The following is a 24,989-nucleotide window of genomic DNA, read 5'->3' on the forward strand; positions in this document are numbered from 1 at the left end:
GGCCCGGCATGCACTGCCCCCGATCAGGGGCGGAGTCAGAATTCTGCGAGCTTTCCGTACACCCCGCCCTCGCCGTGAGAGCGCACCTACTTCCGGCGACCTCGCTGGCGCAAAGGCTTCTGGGTTGTGTAGGCAGTATTTCCCAGTAGGCTCTATTTCCCAGTAGGCTCTGTGGGATATGCGAGGCCAAGTGCTTCCGGTGTCAGGCAGTGACGCTATGGTAAACAGATCTTGTAGCCGTGGCAGCAGCCGAGGGGAGCGAGTTACCTACGGAGTGCTGTTAACTGGAGGAAGAAGCTGCCTGCCAACGTCACCCTCGGCCGCAGAGCGCCGGCAGGTAAGAGGTGGTTTGGGGTTGGGGTACGCAGGCGGACCAGGGGCTAGAGGAATCTGACAGGCCCCGCCTTAAGAAAAGGCAGACCCGGGCGGAAAGGAACATGGGAATTCCGCCAGACTCTTAGGGAGCGGTTTCACACCCAGGTGACGCCTGAAGCGTGGCCCATTGATCGCCGCCGGGAACTGAGGCTCGGAAACCGCGCGGGGTTTACGTAGAGAAGACCGCTAGTTCCTTCGCCCCGGCCTTTTCTGACTTTCTGTCCAGTGCCTCTTCCACAGCCCATTGGTGGAGCCCGTAGGTAGTGCCTAGCGTGCACCTGGGAGAGCCCGGACGCGGGGACAGCGTATCACCGCCCTCATCCTTAGGGAGCTCAGTCCCAGGTCTCACGTGTCTCAGATACTCAGACACGTGTGTGGTGTGAGTTGTGAAAGAATACGATAGCCCTCCGTGAAGCTTCTCTCTGTCCCTTATTCCATCTTACCCATCTCTTTAAATTGTCCCCTCCAATCATACATTGGTTCAAGCGAGATTTATGGGAATCATGCCTGACTTTTTCACTCCCTTTATTCACTTCCTTACTCTCTTATTAGTTCAGCTTAGAAAACATCTCAACTTAGAACACTTTTCTTCAGCTGCAAGCTTTGGTTTTTGCAGTAGCCTTCTATCTATTTCCACAGACATTCATTCCACAAACATTAACTGAGTGCCAATTATGTGCAGGCACCATGCTAGGTGCTAGGGTGACAGTGAGGAATCAGGTAAGCATGGCCCTGCTCTTTTGTTTCCTCCAGTCCGGTCTCCAGACTGAGTCAGAGTGATCTTCCTAAATGAAAATGTCACTTTGCTGAGAATCCACCAGGTGCCAAGCTCATTACTGCAGCTTTTGGAGCCCTTCATGATCCAGCACTGGTTTCCTCGTCTGGCTTCATCTTGATCCATTCTCTCTCTTGCTCACTGTTTTGATCACACTAGTCTTTAAGTTCTTGGAACATGTCGGATTTTTTGTAGCCTCAGGATGTTCTCATATGCTTTTTCTTCTGCTTAGATTGCCTCCCTCTTGCCTTCATCTCACAAACTTTTTGACTTTAGGTCTCAGTTTAAACATCACTTTTTTAGAAAGCTTTTGTTGACATCCCTCTGCTCCACGCTATGTCCTGCTGCATCTTCACATAGCACCATGTGCTTTTCCTCACACTGTTATCATAATTTGTGATTAGTGCACTCTCTGTCCAGAGACATTTTCAACAGCTCTTTATCCCCAGAGCAGGACTTAGGAGTTTCTGGATAAATGCACTGTCTCAGGTAAGGTAGTGGAAGTTGAAGTAAGTGTTTGTTTGCTCTATCAAGTTATGTGGATCTTTCTGGAGCATCTGGTCTGATTGATTACCTGGTAACTGTTAAGTACTTCGACTAGATGTGTAAAGAGAACAAGCATAAGACAGATTTAAGGAAGCTTTGAATGATTAAAACATTTAAAAAGAAAGAATCAACTCACTTTAGTTGATTCCAGTGCGGCCAAAGGCCAGAGTCATATATAGACAGCCCAAAGACATGTATTAGTTAGCTCACACAGTACTGTGGCAACAGTAGGACTTAATTCTTTTTTATTTCTTTATTTTTTGGTGCTGGGGATTGTCTTGCACATGCTGGGCATGCACTTTGCCCCTGAGAGGCATCTCCAGCCCAAGGGACTTAATTCTTTCCAAACATTGCTCTTCCTGTGGCACACCTGTTTCTGATAGCCACTCTCCGACTTCATCCCATTCAGAAACAAACTTCTCTAACAAAGCTGAAAGGGAAACAGGTGCGGCAGGGGGAGATGGGCGCAGAGAAAAGGGGTGGTGCAGGGACCTGGGTTTTGGAATGGGCCTAGAGCCAATGGCTAGAACTGATTAGCATTTCCTCCTTTTCTTTCTTTTCTTTTCTTTTTTCTTTTTTCTTTTTTTTGTGATGTTGACAATGGAACCTAGGGCCTCACATCTGCTAGACAGGTGCTCTACCACTGGGCTAGTCTCCCATCACTTCCCTTTTTGAACAGAGCATGCATGTTTCACTTATTTTTAATATTAAAAAAAATTGTTTTTTGAGCCAGAATGAGGGTGAGTTTCCAGTTTCCTTCTCGGAACTGAGGCATCCTTTCAGTGACCTGTGTCTATGCTGCCTTCTCTGCTTGGAATGCCTTTCCCTGGCCACCTTACTTGGTACGTTCTTGCTGATACTTCATTCTTTTTTGTGTTTTCTGCTAGGAAGAGACTGACCCAACTTTGGTTTCCATTTCGGGCATCGGTATAGTGACTTGCATCATACATTTTGGGTAATATTCTTACTCATAGCTTATTTTTTTTTAACCCTTTTAATTTACCCAGATTTTAAAAATTTGCTTTTGATGTTATTCCACAAACAACACAAAACATGTATTTGAAAAGCCTTTTTTGGTACATAAATGGGAAAATATAAATATGTTTATGGCTCATAACAGTCCCGATGTCACTCAAGTTAACTGCTCTGTTCTCTTCTTGTTCTGTAGTGATATTTCGGTAAAGCACTTAACAGCATAATTTTTCAGTTTACCTGTCTATCTTCCTCCAGCTGAACTATGTGCTCCTCCAGGGCGGGCACCATGTTGCATTCAGCTCTGTACCCCCAGCATCTAGCAGTCTTGGCATGTAGTAGGCACTCAAGAAATGTGTGTTGAATGAACGATGCCTGTGACAAGCAACTGGACTTTATTCTTTCCTGACCCTTGCTCCTATGGCACACCTCTTCTGCCACTGTCACCCCTTCAGAACAGAACTTCTATAGGGAACCTGGAAGGGAAACAGGTGAGGCTGAGAGGTGGAGGCAGTGGGATTGGGGATTCTTTGGAACATCAGGGGTTTTGGCATTAGTATCTGGGGGCAGGAGTGGGCTTGGACAGGCAGCAGGTATTTACTTAGTGGCTGAGAAGTGATTGGGTACTGGGCCTGGTTTCTCTGTAGCTATGGCCAAGGACATCCTGGGTGAAGCAGGGCTGCACTTTGATGAGCTGAACAAGTTGCGGGTGTTGGACCCCGAAGTAACCCAGCAGACCATAGAGCTCAAGGAAGAGTGCAAGGAGTTTGTGGACAGTGAGTATCACTTGGGGAGACACAGTACTATTCATCTTTGAGCAGCACCCCACTGTAGGATTTGTACCCCACTCTTTCTCCTGGCTGCAATAATGGTCCTGGCTTTGAATCTCCATGTACCTGCTGTCATATTATTATTATTTTAAAAAAAGATTTTTTTTTTAAAATTTTCATCTGGTGCCAAGGATTGAACCCAGTGCCTCACACATGCTAGACAAGTGCTCTATGACTGAGCTCCAGCCCCCTGCTGTCTTCTTATACTTGTCATGTCATCCTGTATTGAGCACATTGGGAGAGGAGGGTGTTTTCTGACATGCCATCTGTGATTTTTTTTTTTTTGCTCTCAAAAACCTTAATCTTCATGGGGCAGAACCAGGGCTTTGAGGTGGGAAATGGGAATTATGCATTATTTGATTTCTTGATAGAAAGTGTTCTCAGTGGTAGGCGCTCCATTATTTGGAGTGAGAGGTGCTAACTGAAGTCTCCAGAGGCAGCTCAACAGACTTAATGAAGTTATGTTTGAGCTAGAGATTTTAGAATCTCCTGTCCCAGCAGCCAAGCAAGCCCAGTGCTGATGAAGAGAGCCAGATCTAGCTGGAGCAAGGGATTTCTGAGCCTCTGGACCTCCCTGTGCTGTGAAGAGAGTTTAGTTGGTGAAAGTTGCTTGGGTTTCATTGCCAGTCTGTGGTTGCTGTGTGCATGCTATTGTCTCACCTCTTTTTTCCCCTAGTAAAATGGGGTTCCAGCATACCAAGGATGTTGAAAAAAGTGAGTGGGAGATTAAGTACTTAACTCTTTAGTTGGCTCTGGTTATTGGTGGGAAGGTCCCACCCCACCATTGACTGAAATCTAGGGTATGTGTGGCTAGTCCAGAGGTAGCACTGGTGTTCTGAAACAGTCTTTTTGTGAATTGTGCTTTGTGCTTCTTGTCACTCCTGGGAAATTGGGTCCTCCAGGTGGACCCTTTGTAGCCTGAAGTAGCAGCAAAATTGGGTCCTCCAGGTAGACCCTTTGTAGCCTGAAGTAGCAGCAGGTGGTTGGCCTGGTGGTAACTCAAGGTCTAGGTATTCCCTGGTCCAACTCTGGGCCCCTGGCCACCTTTCTCTAGGTTCAGACCAAGGGTGGGAGACTTGCACCAGCAGGCACCAAACTGTTTTTACATAGATTAGAAGGGGTATTTAGCTCTGCCCTCACTGCTTCAGGGGAGTGCTGAGAGAGAGTGATGATGCTGAGAAAATAAGATATTTTTTGTTCTTTCTCCAAAAGAAATTGGCCAGTTTCAGAAAATAGTTGGTGGTCTAATTGAGCTTGTTGACCAACTTGCAAAAGAAGCAGAAAATGAAAAAATGAAGGTAAGCTCAGCATGCTTCTGGCCTGGCCCAGGGCGCTGATTCTCTACTCCCTTAATCTCTGCTCTTCATTTTTGGGGGAGAATGAGTGGGTTCTTTTAATCATAATAAGATTCTTTAAAAATTGTTTATTCTTACGCATGACAGTAGAATCATGTTACATGGTGTATAACTTCCCATTCTTGTGGTTGTACACGATGTGGAGTTACACTGATTGTGTATTCATATATGAACATAGGAAAGTTATGTCCAGTTCATTCTTTCTTATTGCCATCTCCCCTCCCTTCCCTTCATTTCCCTTTGTCTAATCTAGTGAACTCCACTCCCCACTCTTAACTAGTATCCACACATCAGAGAGAACATTTGGTCTTTGGTTTTTTGGGATTGGCTTATTTCACTTAGCATGATAGTCTCCAGTTCCATCCATTTACTGTTAAATGCCATAATTTGATTCTTATGGCTGAGTAATATTCCATTGTGTATATGTACCACATTTTCTATATCCATTCATCTGTTGAAGGGCACCTAGGTTGGTTCCATAGCTTAGCTATTATGAATTGAGCTGCTACAAACCTTGATGTGGCCATATCACTAGAGAATGCTGATTTTAAGTCCTTTTGGGTATATGCCAAGGAATGGGATAACAGAGCCAAATGGTGGTCCCATTCCAACTCAAAACAAGATTTTTGTAACAATTTAGGGTCCAGTTAACCTTCTGAGCTTATATGTCAGGATACTTTTATTACTTTGATCTTCACATCAGCACTGAGTTTTTATTTTTTTAATTTTTTTTTGTAGTTGTAGATGGACAGAATGCCTTTTTATTTTTATGTGGTGCTGAGGCTCAAACCCAGTGCCTCATGCATGCTAGGTGAGCGCTCTACCACTGAGCTACAGCCCCAGCCCCAGGTTTTATCTTATATACATGGAAAAATGAAGACTTACATGGTGCAGATAACTTAAAAGGGCATGAGGCTGAAGGGCACCACCAGCCAGCCAGCCATTCAGTACCTGCAGGCAGGGCTCTGGGAAGAGCTCTGGACTTGCCTCCTAGCTATAGGCCAGTTCTCCCCAGGCACTCTGATTGGTAGGTTAATCATCTTTCTGGCTTATCCCCAAGCCCTGGTGTGCCACTTTCTTTTCCCCTCTGGGCACTGAAATAACTCCTGATGGCCCACCCCTATTTTGAGGACTTCCTGCTATAGATTTTTAATGAAGCCATGAACTTTGGTGATTCTGTTTCTTAGGCCATTGGTGCTCGGAACTTGCTCAAATCCATAGCAAAGCAGAGAGAAGCCCAACAGCAGCAACTTCAAGCACTGATAGCAGAAAAGAAAATGCAGCTAGAAAGGTAAGAAACGATGACGTGAAGCAGGTTCTTCACATCAGCACTTAGATTCTATTTTCCTTCTTGATCATCTTTATCATCATTTCCCCAGGAATAGCATTGCACTAGTCAACCCGATTTGAAGAATTTTTAAAAATTACATTTGTCTGGGGATGTGGCTCAAGCGGTAGCGTGCTCGCCTTGCATGCCTGCAGCCCGGGTTTGATCCTCAGCACCACATACAAACAAAGATGTTGTGTCCGCCGAAAACTAAAAAAAAATAAATATTAATATTAAAAAAAATTACATTTGATGGGAAGAAAACAGAACATTGGTTTTATAACAAACATCCTTGACCAGGTTTGAGTATGAAAATTCAGATAGCAAGGGGCCAGTTGGCTGGCTCCCAGAGGTAACTTTGTTAGGGGTGGAGTTTTTTGGTAGTTGTAGATGGATATCATGCCTTTTATTTTTAAAGTATTTACTTAGTTGTAGATGAACACACAGTATCTTTATTTATTTTCATGTGGTGCTGAGGATCGAACCCAGTGCCTCACACATGTGAGGCAAGCGCTTTACCACTGAGCTAAAGCCTCAGCCCCGCCTTTTATTTTTTAAATAGCTTTATTTTATTCATTTTTATGTGGTACTGAGGATTGAACCCAGTGCCTTACATGTGCTAGGCAAGCACTCTACCACTGAGCCACAACCCTGCCCTTATTTATTTTTATCTGGTATTAAGGATCAAACCCAGGGCCTCACACATGTGAAGCAAGTGCTCCCCATGAGCCACAACCCAGCCCTGGAGATTTCCTATGGGTAGGACTTTGCCTGTTTGTTTTTTCTTTCTTGCCCTAACTTCGTTCTGAACTCACCATTTCTTAGAATCATTTAAACCTCTGTAGTCTTCTCTAGAAAACTTAAGTCTATGGTTTATTTCATCTTTTTCAGGGCTTCTAATAATTTTGTTTTTCAGGTATCGGGTTGAATATGAAGCTTTGTGTAAAGTAGAAGCAGAACAAAATGAATTTATTGACCAATTTATTTTTCAGAAATGAACTGAAAATTTCATTTTATACCAGGAAGGCAAAAAAGCCCCCAAACCAAAAAAACCTCTGTACCATTCCAGTGACTTGACTAATGACCTACGTCATGACAGTGTGCAAGGAACACAGCCCTCTGAAGGCAGTAATGCAGTCCAGGGGTAGGACTGGAATGAGTGAGTGAACAGCTACTGCCAGTGGCCATGCCGAGCAGGTTCTCACCTCTTACATTCTTAGTAGGAATGAAGCAGTCTGTAAACTTTGATCCTCTTTTTTGTAAACTTACAAAGCTTTGGAAAGAAAAAGCAATAAACTGTTGTTTTCAAATGGCTTAGTTGCCTTTTTCCCCCTTATGGTTTGCAGTGTGCTTCACCCCTTGTGAGAGAATCCTGGATGCTCAATTCCCAGTCCACAAAACTCATCAGGCAGTAGTCATCAGCTGCCTTTATTTGGACCAGTCTCACCTGAGTCGGTACCAACAGTCAGACCAGTATGACTTGTGAACAAAAAAGACAAAAACAGCGTTGACCAGGACTTGTTTTTCGTTTTCCCTCTTTAGTGTTGGCCTCAAGTAGATTTAGAGAACCCTGATGGAATGCTGAGCATTAATGTGAAGAGATCTGACGTGCACATGTTGGGCTTGTCACACCCAACTATCCCCAGCCCTAAACAGGGTGGGAATGACCAGACTGTATCAGGAAGGATGAAGCTGTTCATTAGGGAGCACACCTCCAGAACAGTCCTTAGATGCCAGACTTCAGAATGAAGGGAACTGTCCCAGGTGGTCTTTAAAAATATACATGTCTAAGATTTGGAAATAAGATGAACAAGGTGACTCTTGGGATGACCTGTTTAGACTGGAAAGTGTTTGTTTCTTAACCTGTTTGATTGACAAGTCATGCTGAGGCTGAACCTTAGGAAAACTCAGTTTAAACCTCTTCTACATAATATTTTCCCTTTTTTCTCCCAGGGGTAGATGTAGGGCCAAGAAAACATGGTTTTTAATGAATATTAAAGAGGCACAATTTCTAATTTGAATGGTCTGAAACCACTCCACTATTTTTGGATGGGTGATTGATAGGCTACAGTGAATCATGAGTCAAAGGTTCAGTCATGTGTATATGCTGTGGGTCAGATGCCTCATGAATGAGTCAAGGAGGCCATGTTTTGAGGAAGCTTACTCAGTTTCTGGTCTGGTCCTGCAATGAAACTTGGGCACATGATAAGGTATTTGGCACGACTTTTCAACGACAGCCCACTCTCCTTTGCCCCCCACCCCTGCTGATGAATCTGTTCATCCCTTGGAAGATAAAGGTTTGACGTGGCTCCTGCCACCATCTTGCTCTTAAGTACTGCTGTTCATGTTTCAAATGCTACTAAAGACATGGGTTCAGAGTAGTTTTTCTTGTATTGGGTCAAAAGGGGCAACTGCCCTGTGAATGTCTCTTCCTGGGTCAGTGATTGTTTCCCTCATTTTTTCTTTCTTTTCTCTTCACGGTAGGGGTTCTTCAACATGAACAACAGAAGTATGAAGGGAACGATAAAGTAGGGGGCATAGATGGCCATGAGGGTTATTCGTTCATGGAAACTCTCAGGACCTACTCCTTTGAAACCACTGGCTTTGGAGAAATCCCCAAATAGCAATGTGGAGAGAATTGGAATTAATGTTGTCAGGGTGTGAACTGAGTAGATGATTGCAGGCATACGGATCCACTTGCAATTTCCTGAAGCAAAGAAAGAGAAAATGATGGTTAGATCTGTGTATGGCTTCTGGGACATCTGAGATGTTCTTTGCCCTGTCTCTGCTGGCCTGTTCCCTTTCTGTGTTTTTCTCCAGGTAGAAACTCAGAAAAAAAAAAGGAAAACTGGATGTTACACTATCCAACACATAAACTTAGTTGAGAGCTAGGACCCTAGCTCACTGACTTGCCAGAGAAATCAAGGGTGAGGTTCAGAATATAACTCAGCAGAACTCTAGGATAGTAAAACTCCCATTACCAGTTTAGTCTAAAATGCAAGGGGAGGTACATCCCTGTCCCAGCACCCGCCTGTGAAGTCATCATATATAGGCAAGAGGCCTGCAGTTGGATCCAGTGCCTCTGGTAAACTCCAGTAGGCACTTTCAGCTGTAAGAGCTTAGTTACTAAGGACAGAGGTATGGCCTCTTATTTATAAAGGCATTAATTATATAAGAACATGTAAGAATAATTTTTAAATGAGAAGTTAAGCCTTTTATGAATTCACTTGATGCTACGACTGCTTGTAGGTCAGTATGATACTATTCAAAGGAGGGCAGTAAAGCCAATGGTTGAGAGATTCGATGGTGGGGTCAGGGGATGACAAGTTCAATCTTTAAGTGTAATGGGAGAGATTTCCAGATAACTGACTACCTCAGTTGACCAGATAGGGTCTGAGCCACATTAATGTCCCTTTACCAGTTTATCCTGATTGCTTCCACCAGATCCTGTGGGGCCCTTGTGCCAACTTCAGGGACTATGCCCCTCTATCTTGGAGATACTTTCTCAAAAAATTTCTGGGGCTTGCTTTCTTAGAAAAAAGGAGATTTTCCCCATCATTTACCAACCTTTGAAGAAGGCATATGTTGCAGCGGGAAAGAAGGGCAGCTGAAACAAAAGCTCACAAAACACGAAGGACTGGAACCACACTGGGGTGCTCTGTATCAGAGGGTCTTTGAACTCTTCAGTATACCAAGCCAGCAGGTTTCTGAGCTGAAAACAAGATGATAATCATGGGAAATTACAGCACCTGGCTTGATCAGGTTCAGTATCTTCAGGTTATTTAGGGATAACTGGTAGTCTTTTACTGCCCAGTCCTTTTGGCGGCAGGTGGCATACCAGCTGGCTTCTGTATCATAGTCTAGATTAAAAACTCACTAGCTCTAACTCAAATGTTACCCTCTCTGTGAAGTTTTTCCTCAACTCTTTCAGTCCCTTCTTTATGCTACCCAGAATTTGAGAACTCCATAACAACACAAGTTCAGATTATGTTGCCCACTGTCGAGAGCAACAGACAGCTGACACACAGTAGGTTCTCAGGATGTTTGCTAAAGGAAAATGACATTTCTGCTGACATCCTTTTTTGTAAGGAAACAAGAAATGTGAAAATCATCCTGACATTTTCCCTTTCACAATAACTGTATACCCAACTCCAAAGGCCAGATTCCCTCCATGCCGAAATAAGTTGAATTTCCTTCCTTCCTTCCTTCCTTCCTTCCTTCCTTCCTTCCTTCCTTCCTCCCCCCCCCCCTTTTTTTTGGTGGAGGAAGGTGGTTGTGAGAGGGGAGAGGATAAATGTAACCTATGTGGAGATGTAAATTCGGATACTTTAATATCACAAGTAAGTTCCTCATTGTTTTTAACTTTAGCCCCCCCTCCCCCCCTTTTTTTTTGAGAAGACCAGTAGGATATTTGTAGATGAATGAACTGCCCCAAACCATATAGCTGCTAGGTTGTCAAGGCTTGACTTAGTGGTCTCAGCTCTAGTTTGGGCCCCACCCTTGTAAATACCCTTATAATCAAATAAGGGGAAGCAGATCCATGCTGAAGTGGCCATAGGCAGACGAAGGAAGCAGTAGAGTTTGAGATGCCCACTGTGTTTTACAGGAGTCTAAAGCCTAGAGGCTTGGGTTTACTACCAAGGTCTATCACAATTAGCTTCCAGGAGGTGGCACTGTCCCAACACATGTTTCAAAGCCAGTGTCTTGATATTATGAATGAAGGCAACTCCATCAACCGGGCACTGTCTGCAATCCCAGCAACTTGGAAGACCAAGGCAGGAGGACTACAAATTTGAGACCAGCCTCAGCAACTCAGCAAAACCCTGACTCAAAATAAAAACGGCTGAGATGTAGCCGGGTGGTTCAAACCCTAGAACCTCTCCTGCCCCCCACCTCCCAAAATATAAAGCAACTCCGAGGTTAAGAATTTTATCTTACATTAGAAGATTCAAGGACCTTTCTCCTGTTAATGTTTAATCATAAGATAAAGGTTCACTATTATGAAAGAGAGGTAAACGTCCAGAAACAAATATTCTGTTGGCACAATATGAATTTCAGAAAGGTTCTGTTGACCAGTCTATTCACCAATGATCTCTAGTCTGTTCTTAATGTGAACTCTGAATTCATGGCAAGGTAGTGCCCTCTGCCACCTCCTAAGCACTTTCAGGATAGTAATGTGGTAGGAAAACTTAAAAGGAATAAGTTTTTGCTCTTCTTCAGGGCTCTGTTTCCTTATCTGTAAAATGAGCAAGTTGAACTAAGTGATTTAAAAATAAATCTAAAAACAAAAAAATCATAAAAGTATTAGGGAAAACTATGTACTTTAAAATATTTACTGCATTATGTACAACTATGATGCACTAGTAAAAAACGTGGGAAAAAAAGCAAAAAAAAAAAATTACTGCAGCGGTATGTGATGACACATGCATGTAATCCTAGTGACTTGGGAAGCTAAAGCAGGAGGATTGCAAGTTTGAATCTCAGCAACTTAGCAAGGTCCTGTCCAAACAAAAGCAACAACAAAACAAAACCCCAACAACCACCAACCAAAACAACAAAAAATACACAACCTAAGGCTCAATCCCCAGTATTACAAAAACAAAACAAAGATTTAGCACAGAACTTGAAAGGCATTCTGGTCCACTTGAACTTTATCTTCGATTCACCTATTTCATAAATCAAGGTAGGCTTGTTAGGGCACTGGGCTGCAGGGTGAGATTAGCAAAATTTAAAAATCTAGTCACTTGGGGCTGGGGTTGTGGCTCAGCAGTAGAGCGCTTGCTTAGCACATGTGAGGCCTTGGGTTCGATCCTCAGCACCACCTAAAAATAAATAGAATAAAGGTATTGTGTCCAACTACAACTAAAAAAAAATATTAAAAAAATCTAGTCACTTCACTCTCCTAATAATTAGGTACCACTGCCCACAGGCACAAACCAACCACCTGATGCTGTAACATGAGCTGAACAAAGGGTAGGCAGAAGAAAAGACCCAGGCCCCAGGCAGAGTGGCATGGAGCATGGGAGCCAGAGGCAGAGCTCTTGGCTGAGTCCTGGCTCTGGACAAGACCCTTAAGTGCACTCCTTATTTCCCCATTGATAAAATAGGGCCAATCTTACTGTGGCAACACATGTCATCTTTAGAACAATTGCTAGCACCTAAAATTATTTGACTGGATGTAATTAATATATATCTGGGGATATTCAAGTTAATTCTAATAAAAATCTTGGCATGGCATTTTCCAAGTGTGGTGGCGCATGCCTGTAATCTCAGAGGCTTGGGAGGCTGAGACAGGAGGTTCGTGAGTTCAAAGCCAGCCTCGGCAACCGCAAGGTGCTAAGCAACTCAGCGAGACCCTGTCTCTGAAGAAAATACAAAATAGGGCTGGGGATGTGGCTCAGTGTCCTTGAGTTTGATCCCTGGTAACCCCTCCCCCCCAAAAAAAAATCTTGGCATGCAACTAACTGGTCATTAATAATTACATATTACTTAAGATCCCTCTCCCCAAAAGAATGTGATAAAATTGTTTCCATTTGGGCTGGGGCTGGGGCTCAGCAGTGGAGCGCTCACCTAGCATGTGCAAAGCGCTGGGTTCCATCCTCAGCACCATATAAAAATAAATAAATAAAATAAAGGTATTGTGTCCAACTACAACTAAAGAAAATATTTTAAAAAATTGTTTCCATTTATAGCTGACTTACATTTGACTCGAGTCATCACTGATACCCATGAAAATTCACCGGACTGGGCTGTAGATCAGCAGTAATGTTCCTGTCTAGCAGGTGTGATGCCCTGGGTTTCAGCCCTAGCACCACAAGATTCATGGGGCCGGCACTCATGGCTTTCTAAGCCAAAGTTTGCTGTGAAATCTTGTATTTCTCTAATGGACAGACACCTACCTGTATTTGTTTATTTTACAGAAACATTTTATCTAGCTGCAAAGGATACTACAAAATGCTTTCCATGTATTAACCAATACTAAATTCTTCTGTTTCATAATAAAGGAGTTTTTCCAAGTGATTTGATTGAAACCAAGAAATAATTACATAATTTCTAGCCAGATCCTATCTGCATTGGTTATTATCCTTTTCAAATCTTTTTATTTTTGATGCTGGGTATCAAGCTCAGGACCTTGTACATGCGAGGCGCTGTTTATTTGGTTTTTAGTTTACCACTGAGCTAAACTCCCAGATCCAAAGCGGAGTATATTCTGCCCAACCAAATCACACGTTTAAATGGGGTCTTCATGATGCTGGGCATATTTAGTAGTATTTTGTAAGTGGTGAGCAAGGATGGGGAATGGCAGAAAGGATAAACCACAGGCTCCTAAGTCAGGAATGGCTACGTGGAGTAACATGTCAATTCCCAAGTATTTAAGGGACCTATTATATTAAGAGATTATAAATAGGCAGCCGGCCTGAATTGTGGCCACACAGGTTTCAAAAACTATAGATAAGGCAATACAAGTAACCTCATTAAAAGTAAGGCAGAGGTAGATTTGACCAAATAAAAGAAAGTGGCAATGGGGTGACCTGAAGAAGAGATTAATGTGGTGTGGCCACAAAATGAGGAACACCATTCTCCCATAGAACCTCGGGAAGGAACCAGCGCTAATGACATCCTTTAAGATTCATTTTGAACTTCTAACCTCCAGAACTGTGAAAGAATAAATCTGAAAGGAACCAATTTGTGATTATTTGTTCAAGTAGCAGTAGGAAATTACTACAACGTATGCATATGTTGGGATCAAATTCAGGATCTCATGTGTACTAGGTGAGTGCTGTACCATCAAGCTCCATCCCTAAACTTACAACTTAAGTATGTTTGAGCTTATAATTTAAACTCCTATTTAAATGTAGAGGCTACAGGTCCCTGACTCACCCACTTGGCTAGTTTCTGAAGAATGGAGTAACCAGAGTGTAGCACAATGCTCTTGCTACATACCCGCCTGCACTTTTCCCATGGAAATGAGGTCAGAAGTCTTCCCAGTTATGCTTAGTTCTAAAAGCGAGCAAAAAGGAGACTTATGGGAGTTGGTATACTTTTGAGTTCTAACCTTTTTGGAAGGGTTTGACCCCGGAAAAGTTGACTCTTCTAGGAAACACAGGGTACATGCAATTTTGTGTACACTACTGCAAGCTCATGGAGTTCAGATTAAGAATGCTTTGCAGGGAATGGAGTTGTGGCTCAGTGGTAGAGCGCTTGCCTAGCATGTGTGAGATATTGGGTCCGACCCTTAGTACCACATAAAAAAAAAAAAATAAATAAAAACTGCTTTACAAACTGGGCATGGCAGCACACACCTGTAATCCCAGCAACTGAGGAGACTGAGGCAGGATCATCACAAGTGGAGGCCAGCCTCAGTAATAATTTAGTGAGCCTATCTCAAAAGAAAGGACTGGGCATGTAGCTCTTAGGTAAAGCATGCCTGAATTCAAACCCCAAATCTCCAGCACCAAAGACAACTAGTTGATCTGCAGAGAAAAAGCAGTTCAGGACAAAGTGAGGCAAAAATCAAATTTTTAGGTGGGGAATGGTGACACATGACTGTTATCCCAGTGACTCTGGAGGCAGGAGGATCTCAAGTCTAAAGTCTTAGGCAAGCCTGGACAACTCGGACTCTGCCTCAAAAAAAAAGCAGGGATAGGTGGGTGGAGAGAGGAGGACTGGGACTTTGTAGCTCAGAGGTAAATGCTCCTGGAAAGGAAAGGAAAAATCAAGTCTTTGGGTAGTGAAGTCAGTCTTACCCAGTTCTATCAAAAGTTTACAGAAACACAGAATTGAGGGCAGGAATTTCGCAGGAGGTTACATGGCCAAGGTAAAGGAAAAACAAAACAAAAACTCAGATAAGAAAACAAACAAACAAACAAAAAACCCAAGTGTAGCTCTGAATACTTTGAAAGCAAAAAAGGTTCTCCAATAGCCAGGAAAGGGGGGGAAGGGGAAGGTGGGTGGAGGGGGCGGGGCAGGGATGTGACATTTCACTCAGGTGATCATTCTTACTCAAACCCAAGTATAATGGCACTTTTTTGTATTTGGGACTTAACTCAGGGGCACTTGACCACTGAGCCTCTTCCCCAACTCTATTTTGTATTTTGTTTAGAGACAGGGTCTCCCTGAGTTGCTTAGCGCCTCGCCATTGCTGAGGCTGGCTTTGAACTCGCGATCCTCCAGCCTCAGCCTCCCGAGCCTCTGGGACTACAGGCGTGCGCCACCGCGCCCAGCCAGAAGAGGTTCTATGGGACGCCAGGGGACACCCACAGCGCACCGAGGGGTCTCGAACTCGAGGGGCCAGCGGGCGGGGAACCACGGGACGCTCCTCACCTTGACCGAGTATAATTGTCGCGGCAGCACCACCTGCAGGTCCAAAAACAGGGTGATGGGGATGTGGGAGAGAAAGTAGAAGCCCAGCAGAAAGTCAAGGCTGCGCTTGACGATCATAGTCCCCTTACTGTGGACCGGCCGGGGGCCGAGATTCTCTGGGTCCGGACCCGCAGACCTGGGAAGAAGGCCCGCGCCGTGCAGCGGCGGAGGGATCCCGGGCCGCAGCGGTCGCTCCGCCCCCTTGAAGGGCATGCCGACCGCTCTCATTGGCTGGTGGAGAAGCAGGAGAGGCTCGCCTACAGGAAGCGGGACTCTCTGCGGTGTGCTATTGGCTTCTCCGCGAATAGCTTGAGAGAAGGCGCCCCGCAGACGGTTCCCATTGGTTGCCGGGAGCGCCGCGTGAGAGGGGCGGGGCTCTTGCACAACACCCAAGTGGGCGCGCGGGAGTCTGGTTTCCAGGAGACGCCTGGTGTCTCGGCGCGGGTCCTAGTTGCAAGGGGCTGCCCGCTTTGGTCCCTTTCCTTCAAGATTCCATTCGCCCGCTGAGCTCAGTCGTTTTTACCAGCACCTGTTAAGTGCTGGGCCACGGAGCGTGTGGACTGGAGCTGCCAGTGCCCGGTGCGGGTGGCAGAGCGGGGCAGGCGGGCTTGTGCGATGGCGCTCTCCGCAAGATCCCTGTCCGGCCGGGTTGGGGGTCCAGGGAAACTTGAAAAGGATGCATAGAAAGTAACCTCACGGAGAAGGTAGAATGGACAGGACTTGGTGATTGGCTGTGGAGAATGGGGGAAGATCTGTCTATAGAGGAGAAAGAGTAGATTCATTGCTCACTGAGCAAATATTGATTTTTTATGCAGAACCCAGGTCGGGTTGGAACAGGATGGATGGGGTTGCCATTCACTGAGAAGAAGGGACACAGGGGAAGTGAGTTCAAGGGAAGATGATTCAGTTTTGGCCTTGTTGACACTGAGCAGTCTCTGCAACATCTGGTGGATGCTAATAGGCCGTTGGATGAACCTGTTGGAGACTAGACTTGTGAAACATCAGCGTTTGATGGGAGTCAAATTTTTGAGGAGAAAGCCTAGAGGAGATCCTAAAGCTCCAACCTCAGGGGTCTGAGATGAAGGTGGGCAAGGAGGAGTATGACATCACAGGGAGAAGGGAGGGTCACCTGGGTCAGGGCCACCTGGGGTGGTGCCCACCAGTGGCTCTGTTGAGAACAGTTGTGGCGGCAGGGTGGCAGATGGCAGAGTAGCAAGGAATAAGGAAGTTGGGGAAATGGAGGCAGAAAGTGTCATAAAGGGGAGGGCAGATCCTCAAAAGAAGGTGTTTAAAGTTTATGGTCAGAGGAAAGCCTGTCTATAGAGGAAAAAAAAGAGTAGAAAACATGGCCTAAGGCTTCCAAGAAGGGGGAGGAAGGATTAGGGTTCGGTTTAGGTGGTTTGTGTGCCCCATGGATAGAGGGATGGTTGGCAGTGCTGAGGTGGGTGGTCCTTGACCTGTAGGCCCCATTCTCCTAGGCTGTGCTTTTCTTCATTGTGAGGTCAGCTCAGCAAAAGGGAGTTGGACTCATCCAGAAGAGGTTCAGGAAAACAAAGGTGATTTGAGGGAGTTGAACAGGAGGGTGGTTGAAGTGATGGAACATGCAATTCAAGCTAGTTAGGAAGACATGAGGCCAAAGGGGGCTGGTGACAGAGAAAATGGAGAAGTGAATGGGTTTGAAGCACTGATGAGGAAGCCCTTCGTGTGATGGGTGTCATTAGCCAGAGGCTGGGAGATTAGGACAAGGGGGTGCGATGTCTGGAACCCTGGTGTCAGAAAGTTCTGCCTGTGGGAGGGTATGACTGAAATGGAATGGGGAGGAAGGTCTTTGGAGATGAGGTCAAGGGACAAAGTATCCAAAGGCCACTTAGGCATGTTTGCGTGAGGAGAAGGCCTGTATGTAATGGCAGTAATCAGGAGGAAGGTGGGCATGGTCTTAGGGATCAGGGAGACTGGTGACCCTGAATCTGACCTTGAAGAGTGAGAAAATGAACAGCTTGCATCTGAGAGGGCTGTGTGGAAGCTGAGTTCTGGGGAGAGCCAGGTGCCAATTTCTGCAGAGTCCATGGCTGAGGGGCCTGGAGGGGTTTGGCTGGGGAAGAGGGGGTGTTTACCAAGGGAGTACAATTGGCAGGGGGTGAGGAGGCATAGCCGTAGAGGGACATGAAGGTTCTGTCTGAGTTGGGGAGCAAGGGGGTGAACGACCTGGATGGCTGAACACGCAAAAACACAAAATTCTGACTGGTTCTGGAGCCAGCAGCCTGAGTGAATGAGGGGCGTTCAGTGCTGTTTTTCCTGCTCCAGAGAAGATCTGAGTCCAGGGGAAAAAAACTTCTCTTTAGGGAGGTTGAGGTAGGGATAACTCAGATCCAGCTGCGGCTTTTTCTAGAAAAAAGACTGGTGTCTGAAAAATCTTCGGTCACCTGAGGAGATTGTTTTTTATGAAGTAAGGCCTTGAAGGCAAGTTGGTCCTTCCTGCCTTCCACTCTGGCCTTCAATTCTGTCTGTAAGCTTCTGCCTCTTCCCCTTCTCCATATCATTCACTTGTTAGAGACTATGAAGAGCTGAGATGGCCCCCTCCAGATAATTGAGGACCTAATACCTCATGAAGAAACTGAGGCTCAGAGAGGTATCATCCCAGCTCACAAAACTGGTAATAAGGCAGAGAGTAGAACCTGTGTCCTAAACCCTCTTACAAGGGTGGAGTAGTTTTGGTTCAGGGCTTCTATCTCTGGGGCAAGGCAAGTGCCTCCCCTATAAGGTCCCCAGACCCTCCCGATGAGGGAAGACCAGGGCCCAGGAAAGGCTTGGACAGGTAGGAAAGGGCCTGTGTGTGCCAACTCTACCCCCAACACCCTGAGTGGCTTTAAGAATGGGGCGGCATATTTTAATGAACATGGGAGTACAGACCCTTGTACTCCAAGCTGATTATCACTGCTTGCTGGGGGAGGAGTGTAGGGCCCTAAGCTGGCATTTGCCCAGGGAACATGGTAACTGTTCAGCTGTCAGTGTGACTGCAACTGAAAAAACATCTTGCCCAGCCAAGTTTGTTATCTGTAGATAAAGATTTTCAAGGTCAAGCACTTTCACTGTAGGGGCCCCTTCATACACACACATACAAATCTCTCCAGTTGTTCCTTCTGTTTGAAATTCCTTTAGTGGGAGAACTGTGGTTCTTGACTTGATGAGGTCAGATCAGTCTTGGAATGCAAATGGTCCTGGGAGAGATCAGCTGAGAACACAGCTAATCTGCAGTCATCACCCAAAAGCATGTGTCCTTAGGAGAAGAGACTATGTTTAGGACCTTTTGAAATTTATTTGCATTATGACAAGACAATCATCATCAGCTCAACAGTGGACACTGTACTGGTGCAAAGGGGATTCTAGCTATTTTCCTGTTTTTGCTTCACTTTTCTACTTAAAATGCACCCACCCTTCTTACTCTATCCCCTCCTACCTCCCTACATCCTTCTGTATTTTAAGGCTCTGTTGAAAGCCAACCCCTCCCCATTACCACCACCTCTTTTTTTTTTTGGTAATAGTAATTGAATCCAGGGCCACTCTACCACTGAGCTTCACCCCAAGTCCTTCTTATTTTTATTTTTTAAGTTGTTGATGGACCTTTATTTTATTTTTATTTGGTGCTAATAATCTAACCCAGTGCCTCATGCATGTTAGGAAAGCACTCAACCACTGGGCTACGACCCCTACCCATCCTTTTTATTTTTTGAGACAGGGTCTTGCTAAGTTGCCTAGGCTGGCCATGAACCTATTGATCCTTCTGCTTTGGCCTCCTGAGTCACTAGAATTACAGGCATATGCCGTGTGCTCCCCCTACCCTCATTGTCTGAATTTAGTGGCTCTGTCTCTGAACATGTTTCCCACTAAACCTCAGGTGCCTCACAAACAAGCATTGAGCCTTATGAGCCTTGATTTATTAACACAAAGCTGGAGTCATTGTTGAATGAACTAAATAGAGAAATTAATCCTCTGCCACATGTAGTCAGTTACTTAGGATAAGGAACAATGGGTCTCAGCTAGCCAAAGGCATGATGTAGATGAATCAAATTTCAACAGGTTCTGGTGTTATGGAAAGTGGTAAAAACTGGAAAGCCATGTGGCTCCCCAATCAGCAGATGGCTTCATGCTTCAAAACTGAACTAGTAGGTTCTCATTCATAAGACTCAGAATCTCTCTTGAGATCTGTGGGTTTCACTGAGGTAGTGGGCAGTTGGCCACCTAGCTTTAGGCTGTCTTGCATGGTCCCCCTATTTGGTACTGAGGATTGAACCTGGGATGTTTTATTACTGAACTATATCCCCAGCCCTTTTTTTTTTTTTTTTTTTTTTTGAGAGAGGGTTTCATCAAGTTGTTCAGGGCCTTGCTAAATTGCTGAGGCTGACCTCGAACTTGTATTCCTCTTACCTTGGCCTCCCAAGTGTCTGGAGATTATAGGTGTGTGCTATTGCACCAGGCTTCTGCTCATTTTGAGGAAATGGGAAGTATACCACATCACCTCTGTGATAGTTTTTCACAGGGTGTCTTGAGTAATATTCCATTTCACATTTTTTTTCAAAAATGTTTGAAACATCGGGAAACAGACAAATCCAAGTCTTTGTGGAACTTTCTACGTGATAATTGGCTTTGCCCTTTCATAAATTACAGTGTCATGAAATAAGAAGGGGTAGAGGGAGGGACTCTCCTGTATTAAAAGATACTTAAAAAGACATGACAACCAAATGTAAGATGTGATCCTAAACTGGATTCTGAATTGAGAGGGTAATACTTATAAATGAAATGAGGGACAACTGGATAAATTTGTGCTTGACATATTAGGTAACATATCACTTGTTGAATTTCTTAGACATTTTTCATGATGGGCTGGAGATGCGTCTCTGGTAGAGCCCTAGCACTGAAAAAAAAAAAATGGCATGATGATGGAATTATACTTATGTAGAAAAATGTCCTTGTTTTTAGAAGATATATTAGGGTGAGTTCTCAGCAAAAACAAGAAAGTACACATAATTTGTATACAAAATGTACACACATATTTGTATATGGATAAACTGATAAGGGAGATGTGGCAAACTGATTAAAATTGGTGAATCTAAGTGAAAGGTATATGAGTTTTGATTATATTATTTCTTTCTCTTTTCTAAAGGCAGAGCAGAGATAGCCAGGGCTAACAAGCCTAACTCCCAAGGAAAACAACAACAGAAGGGCTCGGGTGTAGTTCAGGGGTTGAGAGCTTGTCTAGCATGCTCAAGGCCCTGAAGATGTTTTTTTTTTTTTTTGGGGGGGGGTATTCCTTATTAAATTGGCACCATCAACTGTAAATTTTTTATGACTCCCACTTACCCTCAAGAATTTTTAAACTATATATATATATATATATATATATATATATATATATATATATATTTAGTTGTTGATGGACCTTTATTTTATCTATTTGTATGTGGTGCTGAGAATCGAACCTAGTGCCTCATGCATCCTAGGCAAGCACGCTGACACTGAGCCACAACCCAACCCCTTAAATTATATTTTTTAGGACTTTAAGCTTTGTTATAAAATCCTGAAGAATACATTAAAAAAATGAGTCCAGCACGTTGTAGGATATAATATCAATACATAAAATACTTAGGGATAAATTTAACAAAAAAATGCAGATTTATATACTGAAAACTGTAAAATATCGTTGAATGAAATGCTAAATAAATGGTAAGAGCCCATTTACAGATCAAAACTTATTACTAAGATGACAATATCCCATAAACTGATCTATAGACTCAGTGAAATCCCTATTAAATTTCAGCTGGCTTTTTTGTAGAAACTGACAAACATCTTAAAATTGATATGAAACTGCAAGGGACCCAGAATAGCCAAAATCATCTTGAAAAAGAACAAAGCTGAAGGACTCACACTTCCTAATTTCAGAATTTACTACAAACCTATAGTAATCAAGACAGTTTGGTACTGGCATAAAGACAAACACAAATCAATGGAATAGAATGGAGATGCAGAAATAAACTACATTTATATAAATTTTTTTTTGCAGTACTGGGAATCAAACCTAGGGTCTTGTGCATACCAGGCAAGTGTTCTACCTCAAATCTTTTTGTTTCGAGACAGAGTCTCACCAAGTTGCCCAGGCAGGCCTTGAATTTGCCATCCTCCTGCCTCAGCCTCCAGAGTAGCCGGGATTACAGATGCGTGCTACCAAACCTGGCTTCAGTTGATTGTTTTATGTCCCTTAAAATGGTTTTATTAATTAGAAGAGACTGAAAATATATCTCCTAATGGTTAAACATCTTTCCATCTGCTGAAAAAGCACAACTTGTACATAAAATTTAAGTGGCATTGAGTATATTCATTGTTGTCCAACCAGCCATCCCCACTATCAATCTCCAGAATATTTTCATCATCTCAAAATAAAATCCTACACCCACTAAACAGCCACTTCCCAATCACCCCAGGCTGTGATAACCACCATTCCATTTTGTGTTTCTGAGTGTGTTCTAGTACTACTCATATATGTAGTACTATATGGTACTTGTGCTTTTGTGTCTAGGTTAGTCCATGTTATATATTAGAATTTTTCTTTCTTTTAAAGCCTGAGTAAATATTCTATTGTATATATGTCACATTTTGTTTGTTTATTCCTTGATGAGCATTTGAGTGGTTTCCACCTTTTGGCTATTATAAATAATGCTAGGAACATGAGTATACAAATGTTTGAGTCAGTTTTCAACTCTGTTATGTATGTAGTCAGAAATGGAATTGTTAGATCAAATGATAATTCTGTTTAAATTTTTTTGGAGGAATTGGCATACTATTTTCCATAGCAGCTGCACCATTTTTCATTCCCACTAGCAATGTACAAGGGTTCCAATTTCTCCACATCCTTGCCAACATTTGTTCAATATTTAAAAAATCTTTGCTTTAAATATATTTTTGCCAGAACTGTGTAGCTGCAGATTCAGGCTAACTATGGAAAATGTCTACCATATAAACTAAATGGAAAGCCCTCATTGGCAAAGCAAGCAGTCAAAACAGATTTCCCTTCTGTTGGAAAAAGTCAGCCTTCATTTTATGTGTTTCTACAAAAAATATCTCACTTCTCAATTTTAAGACAGAGAGTTGTATCATGAATTTGCTGCCTGGGTGAAATAAATACTGCCAGTCTCAATATTTCTTCTTTTCTGGTAGTGGGTTCACCTAGGGGTACTTTAAGTGCTCTATCAAGTTACATCCCCAGCCTAAGGTCTTTGTGATCAGAAACTGCTTAAGTTGCCCCTTTACTTGGCAATCCAGGTTTTTTTTTTTAATACCCAGGAACATTGTGCCATTATATTATATAAGATATGTAAGTGTATATCTTTCTTTTGTAAGTGGGAGAAGTGGGATGTAGGAAATCATAGTGATGTTGATTATTTTTTTTTTTTATTAGTTGTTCAAAACATTACAAAGCTCTTGACATTGATGTTGATTCTTTAAACCCAAAGAATATATGTGCCCATGTACTTCTTGAGTCTTCATTTTACCCTCGCGGTACATTTCTCACTTTAAAGAATGCTACTCTAATTTGTTTTATTCTCCTGCACCCACCATTATTAATGTTTTATGCAGTTAATGTTTGCTGAGTTCTTACCAATTTCTTTGTTCACCAGTTCTGCACTGGAGATCCGCTTTTAGTTACTCTTTTCTTTATTTTTAAGTTGTTTAGACTGCCATTGAATTTGCCATCCTCCTGCCTCAGTAGCCTGAGTTACTGGGAGTACAGGTATGCACCATGGTGCTGGGCTTCTTTCCTTTTTCTTGAAGTAAAAGAATTCCCTTTTAGAACTACCTGGGGTGGGGGGGAGGGGGCTCTGCTGATGGTTCACTAAATTTGTTTACTAAAAGTATCTTGAATTGTCTTAAATTTTGCAATTCTATTCTTTAATGTTTTTATTTTAACACAAAAGTTATATTTTAAGTGATATACTATAAGGGGAAAACAAAATAAAAATTCTAGAGAAGAAATTATCTTCATCTTCTGTGATCTTAAACTATAAACAAACTATAGTTGATTACAGCCCTACTTTATATGTCTACACTGACTGGTTTTAGAAATTCCACATTTTGTAATTCCAACAGATTATGATAGATAACTAAGACACAAATCCCTTGATTTGCTAAGCAGTTTCCAATGGGAGTAAGTTTGTATATTTTCTCTAATATTTACTACCTATGAAGAACTTTGGTTTCAAAGTTATATGCGTGCTAGGTGCAGTGGCACATGCTTGTTATCTCAACTACTCCAGAGGCTGAGATAGAAGGATCATAAGTTTGAGGCCAGTTCAGGTGCCTTAGCAAGATCCTGTCACAAAATAAAAAAGGCTGGGGATGTAGCTCAGTGCTAGAGTGTGCCACTGGGTTCAATCCCCAGCAGCATACAAAACACACAAAAAGAGGTTATATATGCAATTCAAAATGCTCCCTTGTAAATGATGGGACACTGGGTTCTTATTTAAACATTACTGATATCAACAAAGCTTTCTTATACACAATTACTGCACCTGGTATTCAAAGTTTACTGAACGATGGGGTTTTGGTTATAGCTCAGTGGTAGAGTGCTTGCCTAGCATGTGTAAGGCTCTGGGTTCGATCCTCAGCACCACATAAAAATAAAGGTATTGTGTCCAATAAGAAACATATTTAAAAAAAAGTTTATTGAACGGATAAATGAATTTGTTGAATGAATAAACTAATATAAGATTTTATATTAATTTATATGAGTTAAAATAGTCAATGCTTGTTCCTTCCCCGCCCCCTATGTCTGGGGGAAAAATCATTCATTTTGCTAAATTAAGAGAAGACAGGGAGAAGTAAATGCCACCTGCAAACTCAAGAGTAAAACTACTTGGTCCACCTCAGGGAAAGTATTCTGAAGTCAAGTAGTCTGGTTTCAGGTCTTAAGTACACTGCCCCAGAGCTGAGACTTCTTCCTGAGCTCGAAGTGCCTTTGGGCAGCTAGGGACAGGACACAGGAAGGAAGAGGAGGGAGAGGGTCAAGTACCTTTGCTAGTCTGCTTCACCCAGAGAAATCTACTTTTATTTATTGTACTGGATTTCAATATAAGCTATGATTTCACATGAAAATTGGGTTCTTTACTTCAAAAGAAAAGAAGTTTGAAAACCATAGATTGAGACTCTGGAACGATTGCCATATTGTATATATTTAAACAACATCTTTGATATGGGTTAACTAAGCTTTCAATATGTTTTTTGGTCAATCTTAAGTTTCTGGAAAAAACAAAACAAAACAACTAATGTCTTTTAGGAAATATAAATAGTGGAAATATAAATAACAAATATCTCAAAACTGCAAAGTTGGGACACAAGCTGTACTAAAAAGCAAACAAAGGAAAGAAATGAAAATAAAACAGATGACACATCTTTTT

The 24,989-nt window shown here is 43.0% G+C and overlaps 2 protein-coding genes across 2 annotated transcripts; one reads left to right on the forward strand and one right to left on the reverse strand.

Annotated features, from left to right (window-relative positions):
* Positions 1–185: 185 nt before the first annotated feature.
* IFT20 (intraflagellar transport 20) lies at positions 186–7,493 on the forward strand. Its single transcript, XM_081271227.1, is given in 9 exon segments — positions 186–337; positions 2,430–2,538; positions 2,927–3,098; positions 3,100–3,115; positions 3,117–3,159; positions 3,316–3,444; positions 4,711–4,796; positions 6,041–6,144; positions 7,097–7,493. Coding segments are annotated over 7 exon segments (519 nt in total). The 5' UTR covers positions 186–337; positions 2,430–2,538; positions 2,927–3,039; the 3' UTR covers positions 7,179–7,493.
* TMEM97 (transmembrane protein 97) lies at positions 7,148–15,758 on the reverse strand. Its single transcript, XM_081271226.1, has 3 exons — positions 15,505–15,758; positions 9,748–9,892; positions 7,148–8,887 (listed from the first exon to the last, which is right to left on the reverse strand). The coding sequence occupies exons 1-3, from the start codon at positions 15,754–15,756 to the stop codon at positions 8,634–8,636; spliced, it is 651 nt and encodes a 216-aa protein (XP_081127352.1). The 5' UTR covers positions 15,757–15,758; the 3' UTR covers positions 7,148–8,633.
* Positions 15,759–24,989: the final 9,231 nt, after the last annotated feature.

This window comes from Spermophilus citellus (assembly GCF_964194105.1).
Source record: "Spermophilus citellus genome assembly, chromosome: 17".
In the NCBI taxonomy this organism is placed as follows: Eukaryota; Metazoa; Chordata; class Mammalia; order Rodentia; family Sciuridae; genus Spermophilus; species Spermophilus citellus.